At 44.0% G+C, this 14,960-nt stretch overlaps 1 protein-coding gene across 1 annotated transcript; it reads right to left on the minus strand.

Moving 5' to 3' along the window:
- Positions 1-4,298: 4,298 nt before the first annotated feature.
- On the minus strand, positions 4,299-7,825 carry LOC121584164 (T-box-containing protein TBX6L-like). Its single transcript, XM_041900002.1, has 9 exons — positions 7,810-7,825; positions 7,438-7,591; positions 7,210-7,312; positions 6,626-6,790; positions 5,565-5,711; positions 5,386-5,456; positions 5,208-5,296; positions 4,874-5,093; positions 4,299-4,746 (listed from the first exon to the last, which is right to left on the minus strand). The coding sequence occupies exons 1-9, from the start codon at positions 7,823-7,825 to the stop codon at positions 4,311-4,313; spliced, it is 1,401 nt and encodes a 466-aa protein (XP_041755936.1). The 3' UTR covers positions 4,299-4,310.
- Positions 7,826-14,960: the final 7,135 nt, after the last annotated feature.

The raw sequence follows: 14,960 nt of genomic DNA on the forward strand, positions 1-14,960 counted from the left end.
TGGCAGCAGAACGGCAGTTCCAGAGGCTGCCTGAGACCTGGAACTCCAGGTGTGTGGTGCGTGCAGGGACCACCAGGTTAGAGAGGCAGCAGCCACGCGGTGTGAGGCGTTTGTGTAGCCTGTGCGGAGAGGAGAGAACAGGGATAGGCAGAGGCATAGTTGACAGGCTGCAGCAGATGGCTACAATAATGCAGAGGAGATCGGAATAAAATGAACTAAACATCTGGGGAAAGGAGAGAGCCACAACTCCCAAATATAACTCTCCCAACTTCCACCTCAGAAACTATAATTGTTGTAAACTACAGCGGTTCAATGTTTTCTAGGAATAGACTAACCTAGTTTATTCAGCTAGCTAACTAGGTGCAGTATTATTCCGTGAAAACGTCCGGGCACCTCGTCATAACACACGGCACGAACACACAGAGAGAGCCAAACTAACGTTAGCTAGTCACCCATGTCCCGAATTCCTTGAGCGACTCGGGCTCTCAATATGAAAAAAACAAAACACAAGTGTAGGTTATGACTTACCCCTAGCAGCTACTATTAGCTAGCCAAGTGCAAAGCTAGCCACTGAATTGACTCAGCCAGTTCGCGTCTGTTCACTCGGTCGTTCCAGCTATTGTTTACAAGTAGCTATCCAGGTTGCAACAAGCTTGCTAATTTTCAAGCACAGTAGCCACTTGCTACCTAACGTTAACGGTTCAGACAATGAGGTTAGAAAACAGCTGAATGGTAGGCAATTATTGTATGTGATTATTGTAGGCAGCCAGCTGGCGTAATTACAGGCACTCAGGCGTGAAACAACTATACCGTTGCTGATAGCTAGTTAGTTAGCTAGCTAGAATAGTTAGCAAACTAGCTAGCCATTGCTTTCAGACAAAGAAGAACCTCTCCTTTCATGGCACGAATACACAGAGAGAGCCAAACTAACGTTAACTAGTCACCCATGTCCCGAATTCCTTGAGCGACTCGGGCTATCAATATGTAAAAAAACAAAACACAAGTGTAGGTTATGACTTACCCCTAGCAGCTAGTGTTAGCTAGCCAAGTGCAAAGCTAGCCACTGAATTGACTCAGCCAGTTCGCGTCTGTTCGCTCGGTCGTTCCAGCTATTGTTTACAAGTAGCTATCCAGGTTGCAACAAGCTTGCTAATTTTCAAGCGCAGTAGCCACTTGCTACCTAATGTTAACGGTTCAGACAATGAGGTTAGGAAACAGCTGAATGGTAGGCAATTATTGTATGTAATTATTGTAGGCAGCCAGCTGGCGTAATTATAGGCACTCTCAGGCGTGAAACAACTATACCGTTGCTAATAGCTACTCGCCAGCTAGTCCAGGTGGTGAGTTAGCTAGCTTCGTGCTACACCCGGCACCGCCGAATACAATACTTAACCTACAATAATTACATACAATAACTACCTACAACAACCCACGATACCTACCTACAACCCACGATAACTACCTACCTACAAAAAAATACAAACACTTCTGTAGGCAGTGTTGCTCTGGGATCTTCAAAAGTGCAGAGACAGATGTATTGTAATGAGTACATGGATGTGAAAAGGTTATGGGGTGTTAATAAAATTACTGATCCATCCTTAATTCTACATCCTATCAAACTGGCCATGCATTAGGAAGTCATAGATTTTGACCTCAATTTTACACCATCAATAATCAAATCCGAGAGGACTGAACTCAGGAAACAGCCGGCGGTAAAGTGTTAACTATTAGTCTTCTACCCTGATATCCCAATAAGTAAAATTGATCAAAGCCCGGATTCAATTTAATTCAACCCCCATTGCTGCTGCGCAGTGGTCTAAGGCACTGCATCGCAGTGCTAGCTGTGCCACTAGAGATCCTGGTTTGAATCCAGGCTCTGTCGTAGCCGGCCGCGACCGGGAGACCCATGGGTCGGCGCACAATTGGCACAGCGTAGTCCAGTGTAGGGGAGGGAATGGCCGGCAGGGATGTAGCTCAGTTGGTAGAGCATGGCGTTTGCAACACCAGGGTTGTGGGTTCGATTCCCACGGGGGACCAGTATGAAAAAATAAAAAATAATAATGTATGCACTCACTAACTGTAAGTCGCTCTGGATAAGAGCGTCTGCTAAATGACCAAAAAAAAGGTGTGTTATAGCGCAGCGCACTACTTTTAAAGGTAATTTACACTTGAGCCGACATGCGCAGCATTTACCATGAATGCTATGTTCAAGAACATTGGAGGAAATACCTTTAAAAGGCACAGTGTCTGCTGTATAGTGTCCTGCGCTATAATTAAGCAATATGGCCCGAGGGGGTGTGGTATATGGCCAATATACCACGGCTAAGGCCTTTCTCCAGGCACGCCGCGTTGCCTCGCGCCTAAGAACAGCCCTTAGCCGTGGTATATTGGCCATATACCACAAACCCCCGAGATGCCTTATTGCTATTATAAACTGGTTACCAATATAATTAGAGCAGTAAAAACACATGTTGTCATATCCGTGGTATAGGGTCTGATATACACTACATATACAAAAGTATGTGGACACCCCTTCAAATTAGTGGATTCGGCTATTTCAGTCACACCCACTGCTGACATGTGTGTACAATCGAGCACACAGCCATGCAATCTCCATAGACAGGTGGCCCTTACTGAAGAGCTCAGTGACTTTCAACGTGGCACCGTCATAGGATGCCACCTTTCTGCCCTGCTAGAGCTTCTCCGGTCAACTGTAAGTGCTGTTATTGTAAAGTGGAAATGTCTAGGAGCAATAATGGCTCAGCCGCGAAGTGGTAGGCCACAGAACAGGACCGCCGAGTGCTTAAGCATGTAGCGCGTAAAAATCGTCTGTCCTCGGTTGCAACACTCTCTACCGAGTTCCAAACTTTCTCTGAAAGCGACGTCAGCACAATAACTGTTCATCGGGAACTTCATGAAATGGGTTTACATGGCTGAGCAACCGCACACAAGCCTAAGATCACCATGCGCAATGGCAGGCGTCAGCTGAATTGGTGTAAAGCTCGCCGCCATTGGACTCTGGAGCAGAGGAAACGTGTTCTCTGGAGTGATGAATCACGCTTCACCATCTGGCAGTCCGACGGACGAATCTGGGTTTGGTGGATGCCAGGAGAATGCTACCTGCCCCAATGCATAGTGCCAACTGTAAAGTTTGGTGGAGGAGGAATAATGGTTCGGCCTAGGCCCCTTAGTTCCAGTGAAGGGAAATCTTAACGCTACAGCATACAATGACATTCTAGACGATTCTATGCTTCCAACTTTGTGGCAACCATTTTGGGAAGGCCCTTTCCTGTTTCAGTAAGACAATGCCCCCGTGCCCAAAGCTAGGTCCATACAGAAATGGTTTGTCGAGATTGGTGTGGAACAATTTGACTGTCCTGCAGAGCCCTGACCTCAACCCCATCAAACACCTTTGGGATGAATTGGAATGCCTACTGCGAGTTAGGCCTAATCGCCCAACATCAATGCCCGACCTCACTAATGCTCTTGTGGCTGAATGGAAGCAAGTCCCCGAAGCAATGTTCCAACATCTAGTGGAAAACCTTCCCAGAAGAGTAGAGGCTGTTATAGCATCAAAGGAGGGACCAACTCCATATTAATGCCCATGATTTTGGAATGATATATTCGACAAGCAGCAGTCCACATACTTTTGGTCATGTAGTGTACCACGGCTGTCGAATCATCCAGTTTATAATGCGCCTTAGATTGAATCCCGGCACCAAGTAAAGTAATACTTTAGCTTTGAAGAAAACAGTGGAAAAACACTTGTAACTTGTTGAATCTTTAATTCCATACAGATCACATTACAATCTCATTAAAGCAATTTATTACACACAAAATGTTTTATTTATTACCAAAATATTTGAAGAAATGAAATCCAAACAAAATAAATAGACAATTCAACAATAAACATATAATTGGTAGGAACACATTCATTTTTCAGGTCTGAGGCCTAAAGCCAGCTGTGATATCAGATGAGTCAAAACCACTACTCTGGTAGTCATTCTGATGCATATTGTCTCTGTTCCACTCAATTATCATTTCTGCTTGCTGATGTTTCTCCTGACCCAGGTCCTTCTCCCTCAGCCTCATCATGCAGTAGCATAGCCATGAGCTCTGTATCAGCAGCCATCAGGGTGTGATGCTGGACCTGGGACAGACCTCAAGGGGAAACACAGGTATGACGGCATAGCAGCATTTATTAAATAATAAATAATAATAATATGCCATTTAGCAGACGTATTAGGTCTCACTGAGTCACCTGTGAGACTGCAGTCCTTCTCTTTTGGGAGAAATTTTGAGGAAATGGTTCACCAGCAGGAGTAGGAGAAGAGTGGGTACTGGCTCCACTCAGCCACGTTGCCATGGTGATATCCGTGGTGCACAGCCGGGGTACTGTAGTCAGTGGGCAGGTGGTGAGGGGGAGGGTACTGGGCAGGGCTGGGGCTGGTCCACTGGCCCAGGGTCTGCTCTGTGCTATAAGGGCTGTAGATGTTGTGGCTGAGGACCCCTGGCTTGCCTGCTTGGGCCATGTTGAGCACCCCTGTGTAGTCCTGATGATGTCCTGCAAGGGGCTGCGGGCCACAGGGAGATGGTCCAATCTCATGAACAGAGGGCTTGGAGGTCTCATGCTCTGGGACTGTGGCTACATCAGGGACTCTGGACTCAAAGCTGGCCTGTCCAGAACCCCCATTGCTGCTGCCCACGCTGGAGGAGGGAGATGGAGACTTCCCGTATTTATGGAACCTGAAAAGAGAGAGATGGGTGGTGGTCAGTGTTGTCTGCTTTGATGACAATGTGGCAGTGAGTGAGTTTTCCTTCCTACCTTCCAGGATGAACATTACTGAGATAGACAGCATGATCTGGTGCCTACCTGTAAGGCTGGTATGAAGCTGGGGCTGGTACTAGCTGCTCTGCATTGTACATGTCCCTGACATCGGGTCCAGGGGGTGAGTCTGTCTGGACGTGGTGTCCATGCTCCCTCTCAGGCCTCCAGGGGGAGTAGTGCTCCTCTTTCACCACTTCCTCCTCTTTTCTTTTAGGGAGTTCTGCCCGCTCTCCTTCATATCCCTCATATGATGACCTGCGTAAGCCTGCAAAACATACATGACATCAGACCCACTGAGCTCAGAGAACAACAACCTCTACATGAAGGGATGAGTAGTTTGGTCACTAAACTAACTGGTGAAAGTGGTGAAAGCCAATACTTGAAGGGCTGTCCTCATCTGAGTCTTTGCTTAGATAATCAATTTCCTTAGGTTTTTTCTCTGGGGAGGCTGGGTTTCTGTTAGCACGCCTGCAGCGGAAAAGACAACAGGATCATTAACACACATATTCAAGGCAAGCATAAAATAGAAAAGTAATGATAAAAACAATTCTAGCTACTTTTTTGTATTAGTTCCTTCGTCTCGGAAGCCTTTCGCAAATGGGTTGTGGTCAATCTTCAGCTTGGTTATCTAGAGGAGAAAGAGTTGGTTTAAACACCTAGGGACTTGTTACCAGATGCTTGCTTGGGGAAATAAAGGGTAGCGCCCTGCTGTGCCAGTGACTGCAGTGAGACTGACCTTAGTGTTCTGGTAAGCGGTGACAGAGGTGAAGGAGGTCTCAGAGAAGGTAAAGGTCTGGAAGACACTCCAGCGTACACTGTACATGTCGTCTGCCTGGACAATGTGGAAGCGCGGGTGGTAGCGGTGCATGGAGTGCAAAATGATCTGAAAGAGAGATATGCACAGTTAGTTTAGTCACTGGAACAATGACAACAGTTACTGTCATCAAAGTAAAATAATTTGCCAATGCTCTATAGAATAAGTATATATATATTATTACAGAGATTGACAATGCTTTATTTTTCTTTTTTTTTGGGGGGGGTAGATCAGCTTAATATTGCAGATAGATTGTAACTTCCATCAATGTAATTGTCTGCATCACTTCCAATCCCCATGTTTTTTATATATATACTCCCCTTTATGACTTTTCAACCCCGCCATCCTTTCCCTACTTGGGGTAAATTAGTGAACAACAATGCTTAGGCCTCTACTTCCAGCTTATACTTACTATCTACATTTTATGGACACAGAGTATTTTATTTGTTTTTGCTCCTGAACTTCTTCTACTCTCAACCTCTCCGATCATTTTCATGATGTCCATCCGGTTTGCTTCTATATGCCATATCTTTCTAACTGTGCTCTTTCCCAAAAGCTCCCAACATACAACCTATATACTTATTATGGACACAGTATGCTTACATTATTAGTTATCTTGTTATTATTTGTTGTTATTTGTTATTAGTCCCATCCTTCAACTCCATTCAACACCTCACATCTATCTCTTAACACCATCCATATAGGATTTCTATTTGCCATATATATTTCAACTGTACTGTGATGTTTTACAAAAGTTCTGAACCTTTCTATTCTCATTGCTTCTACAGATTGTGAATAAAAAATAAACATTTTTGCTAAAAGTATTATTATATTATTGATCGATTGACTATGACTTTTCAGATCACCCAGTAATGCTATCTGCAAGGTTAGCTCCAGGTAAATATTGCAATCCTTTAGCCATTCCTGGACCTGTCCAAAAACAAGCTACAAATGGACAGAACCAATTGACAATGCTTTCTTACATGGCCATGTTGGTCCAGAGTGTTGTTGGTGAGCTTGAGCTTGAGGAAGGACACCGACTGTTTCATCCAGTGGCTCCCAGGGGCCGGAGAGTCTGGATGCAGGTACGTCCGACAAGGGGGCTGCGGCTCCGCCTTCCCAGCCACTTCCCATTTCTCTTTATTCCACTGGAAAGAGACAGGGAAGTAAATACCTTAACATAAAGTTAATCTGTCATACAAAGGGGGGCAGGGGTGATTTTCAGAGGATCCCTGTCTAACCTTGAGGCTAAAAGAGAGAGTGATATTTTGGCTTGCACCACCCACAGAGGCAAACAGCAGGGGATATAACAACAGGAAGAGATAATGCCCTTTGATGACCAATGTCAGAGGGGTGTTTAGCAAAGAGTGGAGTGGAGCTGTGTCTCATCTGGAGATGCTGACCATTGGGGAACATCCATTGCTAATGTTTGCTAATGTCACGATTGTTTGATACAAGCCAGGGATGTGTCATTTCTAAATGTAAAATTCTCCCTGGTTTCAATGATTTTGCTAATATGAAAGGCAATGGATATGTATTCAAGTGTAAACATGCAAAAGGTTCTTACCTTATACCTGAAACCATCCACAGGTACCATGTCAACCAACAAGATGTACTTGTAACATGGAATTAGTCCAGAAAGGTTGATTTTACAGTGTGGAAACATTCTCCTGTAAAATACAAGAATAATCATTATCATGACAGTCCACAGAAAATGCCATTTATTGAAGCATTTTCAATCAAGTACATTGTAATTGATAATAGCAGATAGAATTTGAAGTTGTGGTCATCTTACCTGCCTGGTTTAGTGATAATCATCTCTGTTCCTATTTCATGGAAGGACTTCCAGAGTTCTGGGTCCTCCAGAGTCATCCTGATGTTGCCTTGGTGATAAGTATCAGGACTACCGGGAATAGAGGATGACGGAGCACTAAAGTTGGACTTCATGTCTAGGATGTAGAAACAATCATTAAGACGTAGTCATAAGCCAAAACTGATGGAGGACAAGCTGACCAAGATGAGAACTGAATAGGCTGTGATAGAGGAATATTTCATATACACAGACTATTGATATAGACAATGAGAGCTTATGACTTGAATGTGTGATGTCCATTTGGAATCCAAGGTAGGTTTGATGACAAAAAAGAGCTTGAGGTTCAACACTCACCTCTGATGGACTGCATTCTTCAGACGAGTTCGTGGAACAAGGAGGTGCGCCAAAAATATAATGTATCAGCAAACTGTTTTAGTGCTTTCCAAAGTAGTAACCACAGTTCACAGTCCCTCCTTGGTGCTGCACATCTGTCTTGAGATTTCAGTATATTCCACTGGTGCCGGAAGCATACATTGAGTGGTAGTAGGTCCAATGGTGTTCGAACAGCAATCACTTGGGGCTCTAGAATTGTTCAACTGAAGGATGGGGTCTCTGACTTTTAAGGGGAGCCCAAGACTGGGAGTGGCCTGAAGAGCCATTCCCAGGCTTTGAAGTGGCACAGTGATGAGTCAATGTCCCGCTGTGACTGGAGGGTTGTGGAAATCAAAGGGTCTTAACAGAGCCTTGATACCGTCCCCACAGGAAGGGGGACGGAGGAAACACATCTTTATTAACTGCCAAGAGACTTTTAAACAAATATGGATGGGCTTCCCCACTGGAGAACGGGGCCTACAGCGGCACCAAAATCTGTGTAAATATCATTCACACAGACGTAACCACACATAGAAAGCCTATTTAGTGTCCTCATGCAATGTGGTAAAATAGCCATAATAATTCATTTGACATAGCTAATAAGAGCTCAGGGAATTGATCCATTTCAAACTTGATCAACCCTCACAACATAGAACATATGAGTCACAATCCTTCATTGTTCTTTTTTTGCCAAACAACAATTTGCTTGCTACACTGCTGAGGGACGAGGCTGGAAAAATGTAACCATTCTCAAATTCATAGATGGAGCTATTAATGCAAGGAGTGACAGTCCATGAGATCAACATGATAGTTTGGAACATATTTTGAAGCTATATTGATTGTTTATTTACAAAGAACATTGTTTACAAACAATGGTGTAATCTTATATTTTGGGTTTTGATGGGGTAAAACAGCTTGAGGAAGTTATATTATTCAAGAATGAATGGGTATATATTATTGATTGAAATGACCATTGAACAGCAGTAACTATTGCCGATTGTACCTTAAATTACATTTTTTAAATGATGATCAAAATGAGGTTTGCTGAATGAATAACACACATCACTTTGAACTTGTGTGCTTCCTCAACAAAAAAATGAAAGAAATGACCTACAATCTTGATTAATTCTTACAACACAGTTATAACACAACTAAAATACACAGGTCATATATGATATATTGGTTGAATCAATGACTTAATCTTGACCAAACATGGTCTCTGGCATGTCCCATTCTCCAATCCGAGAAAGTGAGGAATGTGTGAGGGACCAATAAACCCATAATGGTGTGATAACTTACAATAATACCTGTATCTTTCTCCAGGTGAGTCTTATCTGGGGGTTGGGTGTTGGGGCTGCAGGCAGTGCCCTGGGGGTTGTGTATTGGGGTGTCTAGAGAGGACAATGCTCCGATAGATAATCTCATTAGGGCAGTTTCCCCTGCAGGCCCCAGTTTCTCCATGCAGAGAGGCACTGTATGGGCCAGCAATTAACAGTTAGCACCACAGGCAAGACACCACAGACTGAAAGAGACAGAGGGAGAGAGAGAATAAAGACCGGGCACAACCTCCCCTCCAATCCATAGGCTAAACAAATGCTAAACTCTAAATGGAAAACCATTTGCAGCACTTCAGCAGTGGTTCCTCCTCGGTCATCTCCACTTCCTCTGGCACTTGAAGTACTTCAAATACCCTCAATAGATCTAAAAACTTTATTCAGGTAGAGTCTGAATTTAGGTAGAGTCTGAATTTAGAAATAAATCACTCAGCTTTGTCCGACAAAACCAGGCAGTTTTCAAACAATCCCTATACAATTAGTCAGTCTCTCTCATTGTATGCTTATGTGTGCATTTTGCATACAGTACCTCCAGTGGTAGTACTGTATGGTCCAAGTTTCCATAGTATTATTGTGATGTCTATTGTCTTTGTAATTTGCATCTGTGAATATCTGACATTTCCTTTGGAAATGGCTGTATCAAACCAGGAAACATCCCTCTAATGGAACAGCAGTTAAACAGGCCTCAGGAGAGGTTTACAACTAGAAAGCTTGGCCTGTGAGAATATTGACTGGCTAGTATAAAGAGACCATGTTGAGTCGGTGTATATTTGTCTCATTACTCCAACAGACCCACTCAGAGACCTGTATTGGATTTTCACACCCATGCTCTCACATTAATTCGAAAAGGCTATTCTGGAGAAGAAAAAAAAGACATATGCAGTATGCATAACTGTTCCACCAATCTCCTTGCAGAGAGGGCCAGCCTGCTAGCAGCACTATGAGCTTTAGGAAGTGTGAAGTGGTTTAATTCTCCTTATGTGAAACCAATTGTTGCTGAGGAGTTATTAATCACAGATTCAGTGTTACGTAAAAATGTATGCACACATGACTGTAAGTCGCTTTGGATAAAAGCGTCTGCTAAATGGCATATTATTATTATTATTACTGTCCTCAGTTTGCACTTCTGAGGGAAAATTCATATTCCCAGGGCTACTTGTGCCATCTCCCCCTCGGGAGCTTTCCAGCAGGGCTTACTACCAGTCAGTCCCCTCAGAGCCATGTCAAAACAAGGAGGGTACAGCTCTTTGTGTGATTACACGTGTGACTATTTCAGGAAATGGAGAAGGGACCTATTTTGATGTTGAATCGTTTAAGTCATAACGGTGGAAAGGCATAGAGCAGGGATGGGCAACTGGCGGCCCTTGGGTAAAAGGCCCTCGGATGAATTCCCCACAAAATAAATGAGGGGGCCCCTCATGAGGAGTTCAGATTTTTTGTGTACCCCATCAAAGTTGAAGTCTAATGTTAGCGTGTCAGTGTCAGAGCTAAGGTGTACATTTCAGAAGCAGCAGTGGCAATCACATTACGCAGTGAAGATGGAGGTGACAGGTGTGATAGCCAGGGCACTGTATGTGGCAGAGGACACAGGCCAGAGTCAGGATGGCAGGTCTACTATTATATTTTACAGCTGCTGCCGTCTGCTTTATTTAGACTTGGGCAACACATAAGGGGGATTGCGGACTTGAGTTAAGAACTGGTGAAGCTAACTATAATCACACCATGAAGTGACCCAAAGAGTTATCATTCAATCTCTATGAACAATTTCAGTCAACACTGAAGCACTGGGTTGTAGATATGACAAAATATGTCAAACATTCAGTATATTCCCCTTTTCTCAACATACCAATGCCCCGTGTAGCTCAGTTGGTAGAGCATGGCGCTTGCAACGCCAGGGTTGTGGGTTCGAATTCCCACGGGGGGCCAGTGTGAAATAAAAAAAATGTATGCACTCACTAACTGTAAGTCACTCTGGATAAGAGCGTCTGCTAAATGACTAAAATGTAATGTAAAAATGTATGAAAAGAGGAATAAAGACGATCAACAAAATGACCTCTGAACTGGATGTAATAAAGTTGTTGAAAGTGATACCATTGCCAAAGCTGACATGGCATAGAGATTAACGAATGCCAAACATTAGATTTACAGTATATAAAAATGAACTTAGTTGCTCTGTTTGTGTCAATAGTGTAGCTAATGTGTCATGACTGTTCTCCCACTCTCGAGCATACTAGGGCCCATCCTCCCTGCAAAGCATTGGCCCACAGTGGAGTCTATGGCGGGGCCGCTGGCCAGGCCCCCGTGTCTGCTCACTGATCACCTTTACCACTGATGCTCTACCTCCCAGGTGTCAGTCTCTAGATCTTCGTGCTCAATTGTTAACAGCTGCCAATACACAGCCGGGCCCAAGGATCAGATGGTTCTCCTCCAGCCCAATAAAGAGCCCCTGCAGTGGGCCGACGAGAAATCTCACACCTTCGGCCCACATTAGCTATGCAGTATGCCCTTTTGATGCCTTAAATTGGTCACTTTGATGGGTTTGTATAGGTAGCAGTCGCTGGCTGAAGACAACCTGATGTCAGTGGAGCTCCAAGCCCTTCTGTCACAGCCTACTGGTACATAACCTCAAACACTGGAAAGATACACTTTCATGAGGAATGGTTAAACCTGACAATAGAGCCATTACATAGTAATTTTGTGATTGTTAGCTGACCATTTAACCTCAAATGCTGTAAAACATTTTTAGCTATAAACAATAACGACAGTGTCTTCAGAAAATATTCTCACCCCTTGACTTTTTCCACATTTTGTTGAGTTACAGCCTGAGATTTTGTGTCACTGGCCTACACAAAATGACACAATGTGAAAGTATGCTTTTACACATTTTTACAAATAAGTATTCAACCCCTAAATAAATTCATCAGTAAAAATTTGCTTAACAACAAGTCACATAATAAGTTGGACTCACTCTGTGTGCAATAATAGTGTTTCACATGATTTTTGAATGACTACCTCATCTCTGTACCAAACACATACAATTACCTGTAAGGTCCCTCCTTCGAGCAATGAATTTCAAACACAGATTCAACCACAAACACCAAGGAGGTTTTCCAATGCCTCGCACCTACTGGTAGATGGGTAAAAATAAATAAAATACAATTGAATATCCCTTTGAGCATGGTGAAGTTATTAATTACACTTTGGATGGTGTATCAATACACCCAGTCACTATAAAGATACAGGCGTCCTTCCTAACTCAGTTGCGGGAGGGGAAGGAAACCGCTCAGGGATTGCACAATGAGGCCAATGGTGAATTTAAAGCAGTTACAAAGTTGAATGGCTGGGATAGTAGAAAACTGATGATGGATCAACATTGTAGTTACTCCACAATACTAACCTAAATGACAGATTGAAAAGAAGGAAGCCTGTACAGAATACAAATATTCCAAAACATGCATCCTGTTTGCAATAAGGTACTAAAGTAAAACTGCAAAAAATATGGCAAGAAATGTACTTTGTTCTGAACACAAAGTGTTATGTTAACCAACTTGACAGAGCTTGAAGAATTTTTAAAAGAATAATGTGCAAATATTGTACAATCCAGGTGTGCAAAAGTTCTTAGAGACTTACCCAGAAAGAGTCACAGCTGTAATCGCTGACAACGGTGCTTCTACAAAGTATTCACTCAGGGGTGTGAATACTTATGTAAATTAGATATTTCTGTATTTCATTTTCAAACTATTTGCAAAAAATTCAAACAACTTTTTCACTTTGTCATTATGGGGTCGTGCGTAGATCAGTGAGATAAAAAAAATTTCTTCATCCTTTTTTAATTCAGGCAGTAACAACAAAATGTGGAATAAGTAAAGGGGTATGAATACTTTGACTGCACTGTATGATGTTCTTAATCAGTGAATCTTAAAGATGATTGCACAATAAGAACACAGGATAAATTCTCATAGGATTAGATTGATCTATAGTGACAATACTCCCTTTTTCCTCTGCAAAACACACAGAAATATGAAATCAGTGGAGTCAGTGAAGCACTTTGGGATTTGTTTAAAATGTCATGTTTTGGTGAATTACATTGTCTTTTTTTGTCTGAATATAAATAATATAGGTAGGTACTTATTCCTGCTGACAGACAGAGGAGACAGAGGTTGAAACACTGAAAATAAATTACTTACCAACCCCCTCTGCCCGATCAAGGCTTGGAGAAGACAGATCTCACTATTTCAACCAAGGGGATGGTGGTGCACACATTTGGTCCACCTCATAAGAAAACAAACCTCAAATGTAGCTTTCCTGGCAAAGGGGCAAATGCCAAATTCATAGCACTTTATAAGGTACTTCTGAAAGTTGCTAATGAAGGCTAATGACTTCCCTCGTGTCGGGGACTTCACACTAAAGTATGCAAGCTCTTTGACTAAAATGTCAGAGAGACAAGGTGGTCTCAGCTAGAGGAGTTGCGAAGAGAGAAAACATGACTGATACACAGGGGACATGTTGGCGGAAAGAGTGAGGTTGTTTTGTATAGGTGAAAGTTGGCTAGAAATAGTGGTTTGTAGAACTTGACATTGAGCTGGTCTTGCGAACAGATCTAAACTATATACAGCTACTGCAACCAATACATTACCATTACTGTCACAAGCTGATGTGGATGCGGTGTTGGAGTCAGGCGCAGGACACAGAAGCTTAGTCGAAACGACTTTAATTGTCACAAAGACAATAACAAAATTAACGGGCCTCAAACACAGGAGGCGAGCGATTACGCAAACAGTGCGTAAAAACACTAACTACTAGAGCACAATAAAGATACACCAACGGACAGGCGGACAACAACACACAACTGCAAACAAAACCAAAGGAAACTTATAGGTGACATAATCAATATATAAGACGAAACAGGTGCACCAACAAGACAAAACCAAACAAACATAGAGAACATCAAGCGGTAGCAGCTAGTACTCCGGGGACGACGAATGCCAAAGCCTGCCCGAACAAGGAGGAGGAGCAGTCTCGGCGGAATTCGTGACAGTACCCCCCCCCCTTGATGCGCGGCTCCAGCCGTGCGCCGACCCCGGCCTCGGGGACGGCCAGGAGGACGTGGAGCAGGGCGCGTAGGATGACTACGGTGGAACTCAGTCAGGAGGGATGGATCTAAAATGTCCCTCCTAGGCACGCAGCACCGTTCCTCCGGACCGTACCCCTCCCACTCCACGAGATATTGTAGACCCCCCATCCGACGTCTCGAATCCACGATGGACCAGACTGAGTACGCCGGAGCCCCCTCGACGTCCAGTGGGGGCGGAGGGGTCTCTCTTATCTCACTGTCCTGGAGTGGACCAGCTACCACCGGCCTGAGGAGAGACACATGGAACGAGGGGTTAATGTGATAGTCATTAGGCAGTTGTAACTTGTAACACACCTCGTTCAATCTCCTCAGGACTTTAAATGGCCCCACAAACCGCCGGCCAAGCTTCCGGCAGGGCAGGCGAAGGGGCAGGTTTCGAGTCGAGAGCCAGACTCGATCTCCAGGTGCGTATACTGGACCCTCACTGCGGTGGAGATCGGCGCGCGCCTTCTGCCTGCAGATGTACGTGTGCAGCGTTCCACGTCTCCTCCGAGCGCCGAAACCACTAATCCACCGCAGGAGCCTCGATCTGGCTCTGGTGCCAGAACCGGCTGATACCCTAACACGCACTGGAAAGGGGTCAGGTTAGTAGAGGAGTGGCGAAGAGAGTTCTGAGCCATCTCTGCCCAGGGGATATACCCCGACCACTCCTCCTGCCGGCCCTG

This window comes from Coregonus clupeaformis, chromosome 16 (assembly GCF_020615455.1).
Source record: "Coregonus clupeaformis isolate EN_2021a chromosome 16, ASM2061545v1, whole genome shotgun sequence".
In the NCBI taxonomy this organism is placed as follows: domain Eukaryota; kingdom Metazoa; phylum Chordata; class Actinopteri; order Salmoniformes; family Salmonidae; genus Coregonus; species Coregonus clupeaformis.

What these genes read in the sequence shown, in the direction of transcription:
- LOC121584164 (XM_041900002.1), bottom strand. An exon ending in ATTATCACTAAACCAGGCAG is followed by an intron (nt 7,313 to 7,437) that starts GTAAGATGACCA and finishes TGTATTTTACAG; the next exon opens with GAGAATGTTTCCACACTGTA. An exon ending in AGATGAGGACAGCCCTTCAA is followed by an intron (nt 5,094 to 5,207) that starts GTATTGGCTTTC and finishes TATGTTTTGCAG; the next exon opens with GCTTACGCAGGTCATCATAT.